General features: G+C 45.6%; 1 protein-coding gene across 1 annotated transcript in view; it reads left to right on the top strand.

The window, feature by feature from the left end:
• The window catches only part of SCARA5 (scavenger receptor class A member 5), a 114806-nt gene extending 108329 nt beyond the window's left edge, over positions 1 to 6477 (top strand). Inside the window, exon 9 of the mRNA XM_068554035.1 lies at positions 6341 to 6477. Within this exon, the coding sequence (XP_068410136.1) occupies positions 6341 to 6477 (137 nt within the window). The remainder of the gene's footprint in view (positions 1 to 6340) is intronic.
• The last annotated feature ends 7630 nt before the right edge of the window (positions 6478 to 14107 follow it).

The following is a 14107-nucleotide window of genomic DNA, read 5'->3' as shown; positions in this document are numbered from 1 at the left end:
TGCCCGATGCTCAGTGGGTCTTTCCTGCTCTCAGGATCAAATTTGCTTTCCTTAGCTTAGTGCCCAAGGCCAGTCCTCACACGCCTCCCACCTCTGGTGGCGCATCCCTTAGCTGCGTGCACCCACGTGTGGTCTCTGAGCTCACACAGCTGTTTCCCAGCTCCGTATCCTCTCACGTGCTGTTCCTTGGGTCTGGAATGCCTTTCCCTCCTCTTCACCTAGCTAATTCCCCCTCAGCTTTTAAAGTCAGCTCAATGATGACCTCCTGAGGGGAGCTTTGCTGCTCCACCCCAGCCCGTGATGTAGGTACCCCCTCTGCTCCCGTGGCATCTTCTGTGCGTACCTCTCACACGCTCCTGATCGCTGAGGTATGTGGGAACACCTTGGGGGCAGAGCTCCAAAACCCAGGACTGTGCCTGGGATGTGATAGGTACTGGATAAATGTGGGAGGGAGGGAGGAGGGACTGGAGGAGGGGGCAAGGAAAGAAGGAAGGAAGGAACTTCTGTGCCTGCCAAACCTGCGTCCTCCCCAGAGTCATACAAGAAACTGCCACACCCTGGCAGTGCTCTCTGTGGTCTGGAACCATAAAAGTTTTCCTGGACAGGGCTCAATAATTGAATTATCAGTTTCCCTGGGAAAAAAAGCAAGGAAAGACCCAAATGAGAAATTTTTTTTTTTAATTTTAAATTGGTCCAAGAGCTGTTGGAGAGGGAATGAGTGCAGATCAGGAAGATGGAGGGTGATGGCTGGAGCAAGGGTCCAGGAGGAGATGGAGGGGGTGAGACCACCATAGTACCGCTGGGAAATTAGTCCTGGACCCACCAAGAAAATCTTTCTTTGAGACAGAGAGACAGACAAAAGGAGCTGAGGATGGGTACAAACGCATACAGATTTGTAGGTGGGAGTGGGTGGGCGGAATTGGGAGTGTTCTCTTTTAATTAAATTATTAGCATCTTTTTGCCCTTTTTTTCTAAGATAAAATTCAAATACTGGGAGGTGGCTTAGTGCAAGGGTCAGCAAACATTCAAGGGCCAGGGAGTAAATATTTTGGGCTTTGTGGGCCAGATGGTCGCTCTCACAACTACTCAGCTCTGTAGTTGTAAGCATAAAAGCAACTACAGACAAAATGTAATCAGACTGGGGGCGGGGAGGCTCCGTGTTCCAATAAAACTTTATTTACAAAAGCAGGCAGTAGGTCGAATCGGGTTTGCAGCCTCCTGGCTTAGTGATCTGTGCTGTGTGCCGTGTATGTGGTTCTATAAGGAACGGGGACTGGACTGGCTGGACGTCAGAGGCCTGGGTCATGACCTCATCCCCTTAATAGTTGTGGGACAGGTCACTTAACCTTTCTGGGGCCTTAGTTTTCCTACCTCTTAAATATCTGTTTGATAGCCATCCTGCCTGTCCCTGTGTGAGGCTCAGATGGCAGGCTGCAGGAATCAGTGTAACTCATTCCGATCTCAGAGAGACAGCAGCGACTGGTGGCTTGAAGGAGGATCTTAGTTCCCTGCCCAGGAACCGAACCTGGGTAGCCTAGATGAAAACCAGGAATCCTAGCCGCTAGACCACCAGGGGCCAGAGGCTAGAAGCTAAGTGGCCCTGGCTCTTGCCCTCATTTGAAAGCAAGAATGTTTCAGGGAGGCAAAAACTGTAAAAACAGGTACAAAGTTTATTATTAGAGACACAGCACGACAAGTGGGAGAGCACACAGAGAAACAGTTTGTTAGAGACTGAAGCAAGGCAGAAATACACACCTGGAGAGAAAGGATGTGGGCGTCCTCTAATGAGGAGTGCAGTAAAAAGGTGATTTAAATCATTTATTTAGGACAGTCCTTCCGGGTCTTTGTTTACGTTTGGCCAATTTCTTGTTTCTTATTCCACACCTGACCTGTCCTAGGACTCTTCCCCAACATGCGTGCTAACTTTTTGCTAAGATGGATCCCACTGCAGAGGCCTATGGGGGTCTTGGCATCACCTATTATGGGGTGGCACCCCCTCCTTTTTGACCCCCCAAGGAACCTTTCTGTGCCTGTGCAGTCAGGGAGTTTTTCTTAACCTCAGGAGTAGTCATCTTATCTCTTTACTTCAGCAGAGCTCAGTTTTTGCCACTAACTTTGTCCTTGGAGTGTCTGGGGGAAAACAAAGCTTCAATTTTACTGCCCTTGACAAACACCAGCTGTCCAGGCCAGGGGCCCATCTACTTCCTACCTCAATTCCTTCTATCAATATTACTCAAATAAACATGAAGCAGCTCAAGTGTTTGTTCCATGAAGCAGAGATTTTTGTTTTGTTTTTATACAATTTTGAAAGGTTGCTTTCCCTTTACAGTTATAACAAAATATTGGCTCTACTCCCCATGTTACATATTGGGTTGGCCAAAAAATTCGTTCAGTTTTAAGTAAAAATAAAAGACACATTTTTCGTTTTCACCAAGAACTTTACTGAACAACGTTTTCACTAACCAAACGAACTTTTTGGCCAACCCAGTAATACATCCTTCAGCTTATCTTACAGCCAATAGTTTGTACCTCCCAGTTCCCCACCCCTGTTTTGCTCCTCCCCTCCCACTGGTAACCACTAATTTGTTCTCTACATCTGTGAGTCTGCTTCTTTTTCATTATCTTCACTAGTTTGTTGCAGTTTTTAGATTCCACTTATAAGTGATATCATACAGTATTTGTCTGTCTCTGTCTGACTTATTTCACTTAGAATAATGCCCTCCAAGTTCATTAATGTTGCTGCAAATGGCAAAATTTCATTCTTTTTTATAGCTGAGTAATATTCCATAGTATATATATACCACAGCTTCTTTATCTGTCCATCTGTTGATGCACACTTAGGTTGCTTCCGTATCTTGGCAATTGTAAATAATGCTGCTATGAACACTGGGGTGCATGTTATCTTTCAAATTAGTGTTTTTGTTTTTTTTCAGATATGTACCCAGGAGTGGGATTGCTGGGTCATACAGTAGTTCTGTTTTTAGTTTTTTGAGAAGTCTCCATACTGTTCTCCACAGTGACTACACCAGTTTACATTCCCACCAACAGTGTTTTTCTTTAATCATTTTTTGTGCATTGATGTAGTCCATACACCCAGAATAGTGCTGAGCATGGCGTAGACTCTTAAATACTTGTTGAATGAATGAATGAATAAGGATAAAATAAAATCTCCACTTACGCATCCCAACAATATCACCTTCCAACAGCTCTAAGTGTCAGAAGACCTGGCCTCTAGTCCCAGGTTTTCCTCCTCAAGGTAAAAACCTCACCCTATTGTTTCATTTTTCTGACTGTACAGTGGGGAGCAGAGTACCCCCTTCCCTGCTTACCTGATGGGGCATGTTATGGAGCTCACAGAGAGACTGGTGTAGAGCAGCAGACCTAACCTAGGGCAGGGCTTCTCGGACCTGAATGCGTGCCTGAATCTAGGAGATCTTGTTAAGGTGCAGACCCTGATTCGGGTCCGGGTGGGCCCAAGACTCTGTGTTGCTAACAACCTCCCAGGTGATACTGATTTCCTGGTCCTTGGGCCACACGTTGAGTATCAGGTGTCAGCTCTAAAGCTAAAAGGGTGATTGGCACCTGGAGTCATGGAAGTGCTAGCCCCTCTGACATGGCAAGGAGCAGAAACAGTCTTCGGGTTAATAGGCCCTTCAGCGATGTCCCAGTAACTGTAGATATTCAGTGCTGCTGATTTAACAACGCTTTTCTCATTTTATTAGCTTTTCCATGACTGAACATTAGCCAGAACTCCCTAGCCAAACACCAGCTAGAGTTTGGAGTCTCGTGATCCTATGTATGCATTTGGGCTCGTAACCTTGGGGCCTGTTCTGTATTTGTCGGTCTCCTTCATTTGCTTCTTTATTTGTTTTGGATGTGACTAATCCCACAGAGCTCTTGGGCCTGTAGCCCAAGGAAGGGTAATTTGTAAACTGATGTGTTTTCCAGGAGACATTTAATCTGAGAATTTTTGCTCGGCCTCAAAGGGCTTATTGTGTAAGAGGCACACTGTATCCGGCTAGGGAAGAGGCTCTGATGAAGAAATAACATCCAGAAAGACAGCAGAAGGAGGCCTCTCCTCCCAGCTCTGTTCCTGAATTCACTGCTTGGTATTCCCATGACAACAGATGCTGAAAATCTCGGCATAAAAAATATGTCCAAACCGCTTAGTTCGTGCGGTGGATTTCGTGGGCAGCAAAATGGTTTAGGTGTTCCCTTGATGCTCTTTGTAAAGGGATTTCCCATGCAATCCAAGGGTGAGTGACAGTTTGAAGGGTTTTAATAATTAGTCCTGACAATTCCTCCAAAAGGAGAGGTTGTCTGGCTGCTGAGAGTTGGGACAGGGAGGAGATGGGGGTAGGGTCAGGGTACAGTACTAATACCTGAGCTACCTTTTGTATAGGCTTTTGGTGCATTTGAAAGCCCTTTAAAATATAGGAACTGGGAATTCCCTGGTGGTCCAGGGCTTAGGAGTCTGTGCTGTCACTGCCGAGGGCCAGGGTTCAATCCCTGGTCGGGGAACTAAGATCCCACAAGCCACACGGTGTGGCCAAAAAAAAAAAAAAAAAAATTCTCTTGGGACGTCCCTGGTGGTCCAGTGGTTAAGACCATTTCCAATGCAGGGGGCGCAGGTTCCATCCCTGGCTGGGGAACTCAGATCCCACATGCCATGCAGTGTGGCCAAAAAAGCACAAAAAACAAAATACAGGAATACAAGTTACCTCATTGAACTTGCCCAGGTTGACCCAGTCAGCAATGTTGGAACCCAGTTTATGACCTTTGACCCCATGATATTTGGTGCCGGCTCGTAGACCTAACAAGTCAGGGTGCTGGAGTGACCAGCCATCCCGGTTTACCCAGAACCTACCCAGCTTTAGCACGAAAAGTCTCATATTTCGGGAATCCCTTCCTGGTTTTACAACTGAAATGGTCTTCCTAGATGGGGCTGAGACTTGAATTGAGATTTATTCTACTTATTGTAAAGCCCTATTTCTGCTGTACCTAGTTCTGCTTCTCAAACTTCAATGCAGAACCACTTGCTTCAAATGTAGATTCTGATTCAGTAGGTCTTGGGTGGGGCCTGAGGTTCTGCAGTTTTGACAAGCTCTGGGGAATGCTGATGCTACTGGGCCAGGACCACACTTTGAGTAGCGAAGCTCTGAGCTACTGCTTCCACGGGAGATGGGAGCCCTAAAGCTCAGGCATCCTTCCAGAGGGCTCCCAAGTGAGCTCCCACCACTGGAGACCTTCCTTGGCCATCAGCCCAGAGGGCCCACCTGAACCAGGGGCGATGGCCCTGCCAGTTCATCAGCGGGGGCTCTAGGTGACTCCTCCCCTCTCCACTGACCCCTCTGACCCCAGACAAGCCCTCTCCATTCCCTTGGAGCCTCACCCAGCTGCCCTATTCCCTTGACATTCAGTAAGGGACCTCAGTGCCGAGTTTATGTCTCTTGAGACTCAGGTACAATCTTGGGAAAGCCAGCTAAAGGCTCCCCTGCATGGGCATCTTCAGACCAGTAGGTTGGTCCCCTTAAGAGCTGAGTGAACAAACAGGCAAAACTCAGCTAGATTGTCTCAGGGACCTTGTATTTTGGGAACTTGACCTAATTACTTGTGGTTGTGGATGCTTCTGCCTGTCATTACATAGATGTCTGGTTATAATGCTAAATTCTGGGATCCACTGTCATTCCAAGTACCACTGTTTTGAGCTCATAGAAAGAGACCACCTGCTTTAAATTTCAAAAGATTGAAGGTAATGTTGGTACTGACATACTTGAGATACTTATGGGGCACTGGATCTGTCCAACCCAGGGTCTGTCTGACATTGTCCTTCTGATTAGGCCCTGTCTGAATATTCATCAACAAATGCCGCAAGATATCGTATCTCAAAAGCTATGAAGTGTCTCATATAGAGCGTGGCCTGGGAGGCAGCAAGACTTGGGCTTGAGTTCAGACTCTGCCACTTACAAGCTGAGCAACCTTGCACCAGTTGCCTTCTGAACCTCAGTTTTCCCATCTAGGAAAAGGGTTTATTCATGGCTATCTCACAGCACCATGGTGAGAATGGACGAAGATAGTATGTGTGAGATGCTGACACGTAGGGGCTACTCAGTAAATACCACCATCTCCACTGTCAATTATTCTTATTCTGCCCTCAAGAAACTGAGCCTAGAAAAGAAGTATTTGGTCTCAGTGGAGTGGAGAAGGCAGATGGGAACCACTAGATTTGAGAACTGACAGCAGAGCTCGGGACAGCCGGGTCAAGGACAGACAGCAGTGTTCCTGTCTGTCCTGCCCTCCTGCATCTCCGCTAAGAAATCGTGTTGACTTGTCTCCACAGGCACAGGGAGGATTTGGATGGATGATGTCGCCTGCAAGGGCACGGAGGAAAGCATCTTCCGCTGCAGCTTCTCCAAATGGGGGGTGACAAACTGCGGACACGCTGAGGATGCTGGAGTGACATGCAAGAGACCCTGACAGTGGGCACAGCCCAAGGTCCGGACCCAGCTGCCAAGCCTCCTTCCTGCATTCCTGGGGTGGGGGCATTGCTCGGGGCTCCCCTGACCATGCCTCCCCGCCCAGCACCCCCAGACCCCCGGATTCCCATCCCAGGACCCATGGTGGCCTGTCATCCTCCTCCCCTTGGACATCTTTTCCAAAGCACAACTCTGGGATCTACTGCCTGTCTCTCCCTTCCACCAGAGTTCCTGCATGGAGCCCTGGTCAACTGGATCGCCATTTTGCTGAGTCTTCTAAACACCATGCATCAGGCCTCCGTATCCATGTTCTCTGTGGTCTGTGAGTTACAGATAAATGTTGGCCACAAATGCATCCATGAAGATGGGAGGGAGGCATCCCAGATCGTTTACCCTGCAGATCATTCCCAAACCTCAGGCCAAGAGTTTTGACCAGCCAGAGACAATACTGAGTGATTCATTTTCCCCCTTTACTCTGCCTCTGCACAGCGTTTGTTAGTTAGGGGAAGTGACATAGAGGAGAGGCCAGCTGTAGGAGCCAGAGGGAAATGCAAGTCTCCTGCAGGAACCAGTCTGGATTCAGAGAAGAGGAGTGAAAGGAACATTTATTGAGTGACTGCCACGCATGCTATTGCATAGTATCTTGGGTGCTAAATTCATTTAACACTTTGCAGCATTCCTATAAGTCATGTTAGTGTGGGTACCACGTCACCTCCAGGTAGCATTCAACTGACCCCTTCGCCTGACCTATCAGTCAGATCGAGAATGACTGAGACCGCTGTCGCTACCTGAACTTTCCTGTGTCTTCGCCAGGCTCAAGCAAGAAGCTTGGGTGCAGGACGGGTGCGACTAGAAGGTTACATACTCCAAACCCCACAGGGTGTGAGTTCAAGGTCAGACAGGACTGGCTTCCAGGGCAACCATCCACACAGGAGGAAAGCTGATTTGGAGGGTGACATGGGGACTGTCTGGGTTAAACCAAGATCAACCCTCAGTTATCTAGCAGTCAGGGTTAAAGCTATGTCGCCTGTGTCTCAGAGCTGTTTGGAGGTGATGATTTTGAACCTTCCAGACCTCTTTGGGTGTCATCCTGTGGTCAGGAGAACACATGTCCTGATGGAGCCTGTAAGAGTGAAAGGAGGGGACTTCCCTGGTGGCACAGTGGTTAAGACTCTGCGCTCCCAATGCAGGGGGCCCGGGTTCGATCCCTGGTCAGGGAACTGGATTCCACATGCGTGCCGCAACTAAGGAGCCCACGTGCCGCAACTAAGGAGCCAGAGAGCCGCAACTAAGGAGGCCGCGAGCCTCAACTAAGGAGCCCGCCTGGCTCAACTGAGACCCAGTGCAACCAAATAAATAAATAAATAAATATTAAAAGAAAAAAAAAAAAAAGATTGAAAGGAAATGAGGATTCCCTACAATCTCTGGGGGAAGAAGAGGCCGTGGGCCTTTGCAAGTCCTCAATCTGTACCCCTTTCCTAGTGATGGGGAGATCATATTCTACTTTTGACACGAGGAGGAGGTCAGATTGGGCCATATATGTGTTCTAGGCCTGGGGACCTACATGGTAGCAAGTGAGTGCAAACCCTCCTCCCTTGAGGGAGCCACAAACTCAGTCAGGCCTCGGATACACAATCACCTGTCCTATCTGGTGAGCACCGCTTGCCTGGGGAAGGTGACAGCTGGGACCCTCTGGGTGTAAGACCAGCAAAGTTCCTGGCTGACAACTAAACCAATATGTGCTATTGGTTGTTCTTTGCTTACCATATGCTTGTTATTCATTAATGTCCTAATGATCAGAGACTCTCCTTCTGGCTAACGGCTATGTTTACGTAACGCGCACGTACTCATGCATCTTTTCCCAGAGCCAATATATGTACGCATATATGAACACAGCACTCTTTACTATAAATAGCTCAGCACACTACAGAGTTTGCATTAAAAAAGAAAATACTCAAGGTGGAAAGATGTCACGTTGAACGATATAAATTCCCAAGTCCATTCTGGCAAAGAATCCAGTTATCCTACCAATGAAGATCCACATAACTTTCTTACTTGGTCTTTTCATTCGGGAAAATACAAGTCTTGCTTTACATCAGAGAAAAACAATGGTGATAAGTGTTTGAACCTTAAAATAAAAGTCTACTAGTTTACATTCCTACTTAAGAGGACATGGAAATAACCATGGACCTGTATTTCAGGGACTAAAGGAAATTAGGCCAGGCCTAAAATACATCAGACCTTTTATAAGAAAGAATTTCAATAAAGCTAAAAACATGTTGCTAACAAGCTTCCCCTCATATTCTTTCTCATGAAAACCCAGTGAGCGTGGGGAGGACGGGTGAAAATTGGATCGCCTGATAATTTTTCAGTGGGAATTGGTAGAATGGGTGGCTTATGAGAAGCTGTCTTAATACTTCCGGAGGACAATAACAAACACAGTCTAGAGCAAGAACATGGTGGCACATGATGTCTTAAGCCCTATTCGGTAACCTAAGGAAAGGGCCCCAAGCAGCAGAACAATAATCACGGCCCAGCTTGTAAGAGAATTGCTTTCATAATCATTAAAGGAAAGAACACCTATTTCCTCACTTCTCCAGAGTTCTTACTTGGGGATGTGCTTTCATCCGGAGTTCCATTCACAGATAAGAAGACCGTCCAGAGTTGGGTACAAGGTCTGTGAAGTCACTGGGCCTCATCACCCAGTGAGAGGTATGAACTCCCAGGCACAGGACCCGGGGCGAGTGTGGGGATGGCCCAGGTCACCGCCTAGTCCTGGCCACAAACTCATAGCTGCACCTGTGGGGAAATCTAATGGCCCAAGCTTCCTGTAGGCCATAAAAATTTGCCAAAGGAAGTCAACAGAGTAAAGTGGACTTGCTGGAAATGCACAAAGGAGGCATCCTGGTTTTCTCCTCTAAAAAGTCCGGTGATACCCACCCCCAAATCACTGTGGTTCCCGTTCTATATTCAGTCCCATGGAGAAGGGCGGTGGCCTTTCTTCTTCTCCACTCTAATGTCTACAAGGCACTGCTTTTCCCTGGTCTCAGATACCTGAGAACTGACCTTTGGCTCCTTCGTGTGTTGTGGTCAAGCCAACCACTCTAGTGGGTTTGGAATTATGGAAGGGAGTTACACCGTTCTCTACCATAGGCACTGTGGTTCCTTCAGCTACATTGTTTTCTGACAGTTACTCTAACATTTCTGTAAGATGTCAGCTGTGTGAATCACTTGACTTTCTCTTCTTAGAAGCGCTCTCCCTTCAACCCTCCATAGAACACCTTTCCCTTCCTTTTCCTCTCCTTCTCCTCCACCTTTCGCTTCTGGGAGCTGAGATGGGTTCTGACTGACTGGAGCTTTGTTATCGAATCCTCTCCACCAGCTCACCCCCCAGTTAGAATAGGCTAAGGAGCTTTCTGGGAGGACCCTCAGTCCCCCAGGTCACCCTCCCACCCTGGCTGGAGGGAACTTGAACGATTCCCAGCTCTGCATGAGCTCTAGTAATGATGCTTTCCTCAGAAGTTGTTCTAGCTGGCCTCCTGGGGTTCACACAGATTGGTATTCAGCGGACAACTCAAGGGAACCCTATGCACCTTTCTGGAAATTTCTCTGCATAACTCCCTACTCTCGGATACTGTGCCCTGCAAATTCCAGCCACCTTGGCCTACCCAATCTCCTATCTCTTTCTCCTCACCTCAGCGAGTTTGCCACTTGGCCGCAGTCAGCAGGGAACCTAGGCCAGGGGAAGCTCACCTCACTTGCTATCTTTTTCTCAAGGAGCACAGACTTATGCTACCTGTGGTCCAAAGTCGGAAAATATTTTGTCAAGTATTTTGGACAATTTTCTAGTTATGACAGAAGGAGGATATTTCTGGTAAGGACTCTCTCACGGCCCAAAGCGGAAGTCTGCCCTGTGGGTATTTTCTGGTGGGAGAGAATCATAAGGGAAGAGCCTTTGTGGTTAGAACCCAGCACAACATGAGGATCTGGTGGAGACTAGTTCTGGAAAGAGGCTCTCCAGGTGGGGAAGGGCTTCCCTGTCACATTCTCTCACGGCCCCCGACCGCTCAGACTCCTTCCAAAGGTCAGCTCCCCGGGGCTCTTGCATGTTTCTCCTCAGTACTTGGCCCAGTTAAACTAAGGATAAGCAACGAGGAAGTAATTTCAGAAAAAGACAAACAGCTTTAAAACAGACAAGTCTCCAAAACGGAAGTCTTAGATCCTTCAATAACTGCTTGAGTTGTGGTCCCCAAGAGCTGGTAAAAATGTCCTGGCTCCTCGCCTGGCCCGCTTCCCTCTCAGCCCCTGCCTGTGTCCACATCATGGGTGCTTTCTCATTTCCCATCTTGTTCTCCTCAACAAGCAGAAAAGAGTGCACTGGCCCTGTTGCCTTCAGGACCTCCAGTCACTGAGAGCTCATTCTGGGCCCAGGGGAAGACCTCATCTTTCTGCTGCTGATGGATACAGATCACTTTAACAGGCACAACGGATCACCTTTCTCTCCCAGTGGAAACCCAGGGCACTGGTTCTGACAAAGTTCTTGCCCTTCCTTCATCTGCATGTTCACTTAATCCATGATTATTGAGTTTCTACCACGTGTGAGGCCCAGACCAGGTATAGGAGATATAGGACCAGACTGATTTGGTCCCTGCCCTCAGGGAGCTTACCTTCTAGCTCTTATATCCTTTTCACAGGCTTTCAGTGTAACATTAACCACACAAGAACAATAATATCTAACAACAGGAAATGCCCAGGTGAGGGGACAGTGGTTGCCTGCCATGCTACTTATACAAAACACAAATAGGTCAATTGTTTTTAAAAAAAATCATCTTCGTTGCTAATGCGTTAACAACAGCATAGGTGGCTCTGGTTATGCAAATAATCAACAAATAGGAAATGAGGATGATTGCACACTAAGTACATATGCCCATTCATTCCAAATAGCAGTAGATAAGCGGAAACAATAGCTAACATCCCTTTAGCATTTAACGTGGGACAGGTTCTCCAGGCTTTACAAGAATGAACTCCTTGAATCTTTACAACCACTGGTTCTGTTCTAATCATTCCAGTTCTGTGGGGGAGACTCGGGCACTGAGAAGATCACACAGTAAATGAAGAAGTTAGGACTTGAATCCAAGAAGTCTTAAACACTACACTCTACATAACACAAGCAATGATAGTACTAGAATTCTATAAGGTTACTTATATACCTGCCATACAATCTAGCCATTTCAGTCCTAAGTTTTTATGGAAGAGAAATAAAAGCACGTGTTCACACAAAGACTTGATATATTAATGTTCATAGAAGCTTTATTTCTAATACACAAAAATGTATTTTTTGTGTGTGTCCATCAATGCCCAGCAACAGGTGAATGGATAGATAAATTGTGAACAATGGACATAATTGTGGATGAACAAAGCCAAAGCTGGAAGTTTAAAAAGACAAATAATGTTGAATGATCTGAGGCAAAACTGATCAAGAAGAAAAAGAGGTGAAACAAATAATATGTTAGGAATGTAAACAAGGACAAAGTAGAGACGTAGCAGAGAATAAAAAGAAAATAAGAGAATATTATAAACAACTTTATGTCTATGAATTTTTTGAAAACTTAGATGAAATTTAGATGAAAATCGAGGTGAAATCACAGGTAATTTTTAAATGCCAGAATGGCACCAAGAACTTGAATTAGTGCAATGACATTTATTTATTTTATTTTATTTTTTTAAAATTTTTTTTTAATTGGAGTATAGTTGCTTTACAAGGTTGTGTTAGTTTCTGCTGTACAGCAAAGTGAATCAGTTATATGTATACATATATCCACTCTTTTTTGGATTTCCTTCCCATTTAGGTCACCACAGAGCATTGAATAGAGTTCCCTGTGCTATACAGTAGGTTCTCATTAGTTATCTATTTCATAGATAGTAGTGTATATTGCAATGACATTTAAAGAAATAGAATCTGCAGTGGTTGAACAGATAAGCTGTACCAAACATTCAAAGAACAGAGTGTGGAAATCTTACACAAATATTTCCTGATTATAGAAAAAGATAATTTTATGAAACTCATTATATGAAACGTGAATGACCTCCATAACAAAAGAAGAAAAAACACATGAAAAAGGAAAATTTATAGGCCAATCTCAGCCATCAACATAGATGCAAAAACCCTAAACATCGTATTAGCAAATGGAATCCAGCAAAGTATAAAAAGCATTGTCCAACATGCCAAGTTGGATTTATCCTAGGAATGCAAACTTGGTTTAACATTAGAAAATCTACTAATGTAAATCATTAACAGGTTAAAGGAGAAAAAGTAAATGGTTATCTCAATAAATGAAAATTCAATATTCATTAATAATAAAAACTCTTTGCAAATAAGGATAGACAGGAATCCCTCCGAAACAAATATACTTACAAGACATGTAACAAATATACTTACATGTAAATATCAGCATGTAACAAAGATACTTACATGTAAACATCAGCAACTTTCCTTTCAAACATCAGAAACAAGACTAAAAATGCCAGCCATCTCTGCTACCTTTCAGCAATGTGCCAGACATCTTGGCCTGCACAATAAGAAAAGAAAAAGAAATTAAAAGTGTGAGGATTGGAAAGGAAGAAACAAAACTAAGCATTTGCAGGTGATGTACATAGAAAACATGATCATATATACACACAGAAAACTTAGAATATGAACAAGCTATTAGAATTAGTATGAGTTAAATGCACGAATGAATAACTATGAGACAGAAAGAGATGTAAACATGCAGTCTCTCATTCTGATGTCTGATCACTTTTAGGTACACTCTTAATTCTGATGTTTAAAAACATGAAATATTATATCCCAATGTTAATTTTATTTTATTTTATTTTTTGGCTGCACCACACGGCATGCGGGATCTTAGTTCCCCAACCAGGAATTGAACCCGTGCCCCCTGCAGTGGAAGCGCAGGGTCCTAACCACTGGACCGCCAGGGAATTCCCCCAATGTATATTTTAAAGCTCCTCAAAAGATATGAATAGTAGCAGGATGCTCCCACTGAAATATATAAACAGGTGGACTCATCAATAATTTGGAGCAGGGAGTACTGTGGACCCATGAAGCCCTTGACTCTCTGAACCCAGGCCATCTCTCTCACCACATCTTGTCCCACTGCCCCTCTCCTGCCCCTTCACTCCAGTCTACCTGACAGCCCCGACACGTGTGCCATTTCCTCTGCAGAGAGAGTTCCTCCTTCCACGGCCCCACTCCCACTGCTTACTGTTGCTGTCTTTCAGCTCTCCACCTAAATATCAGTGCTGATGGGGGAGTCTTCCCTGAGCCCCACTCTAGGGTATGTCTCCTTATTATCAACTCTCATGGTACCCTGCTCTTTCCTTTTCACATCACTACTCCTATTTGTCTGGTATCTGATTCCCTCAATAGACTGTCAACTTCATGAGGGCAGGAACCGGTTCTCCACTGTGTCATCAGCAGCTGCTGGAAGGTCTGATAAATACTAGGTGCTTAATATCGGAGAAAAGAAGGAATAGCAAGAGGCAGGAAGAAAAACCCTCTCCTTTCTAAACTAGAGAGAGAAGAAAGAGAACTTGTATGTTGGGGGGTGGGTAGAGGGATGGTTGAGGGG

This window comes from Eschrichtius robustus, chromosome 10 (assembly GCF_028021215.1).
Source record: "Eschrichtius robustus isolate mEscRob2 chromosome 10, mEscRob2.pri, whole genome shotgun sequence".
NCBI classification, from domain to species: domain Eukaryota; kingdom Metazoa; phylum Chordata; class Mammalia; order Artiodactyla; family Eschrichtiidae; genus Eschrichtius; species Eschrichtius robustus.
Note: the sequence above shows the minus strand (reverse complement) of the source record. Positions and strands in the feature narration are given on the sequence as shown.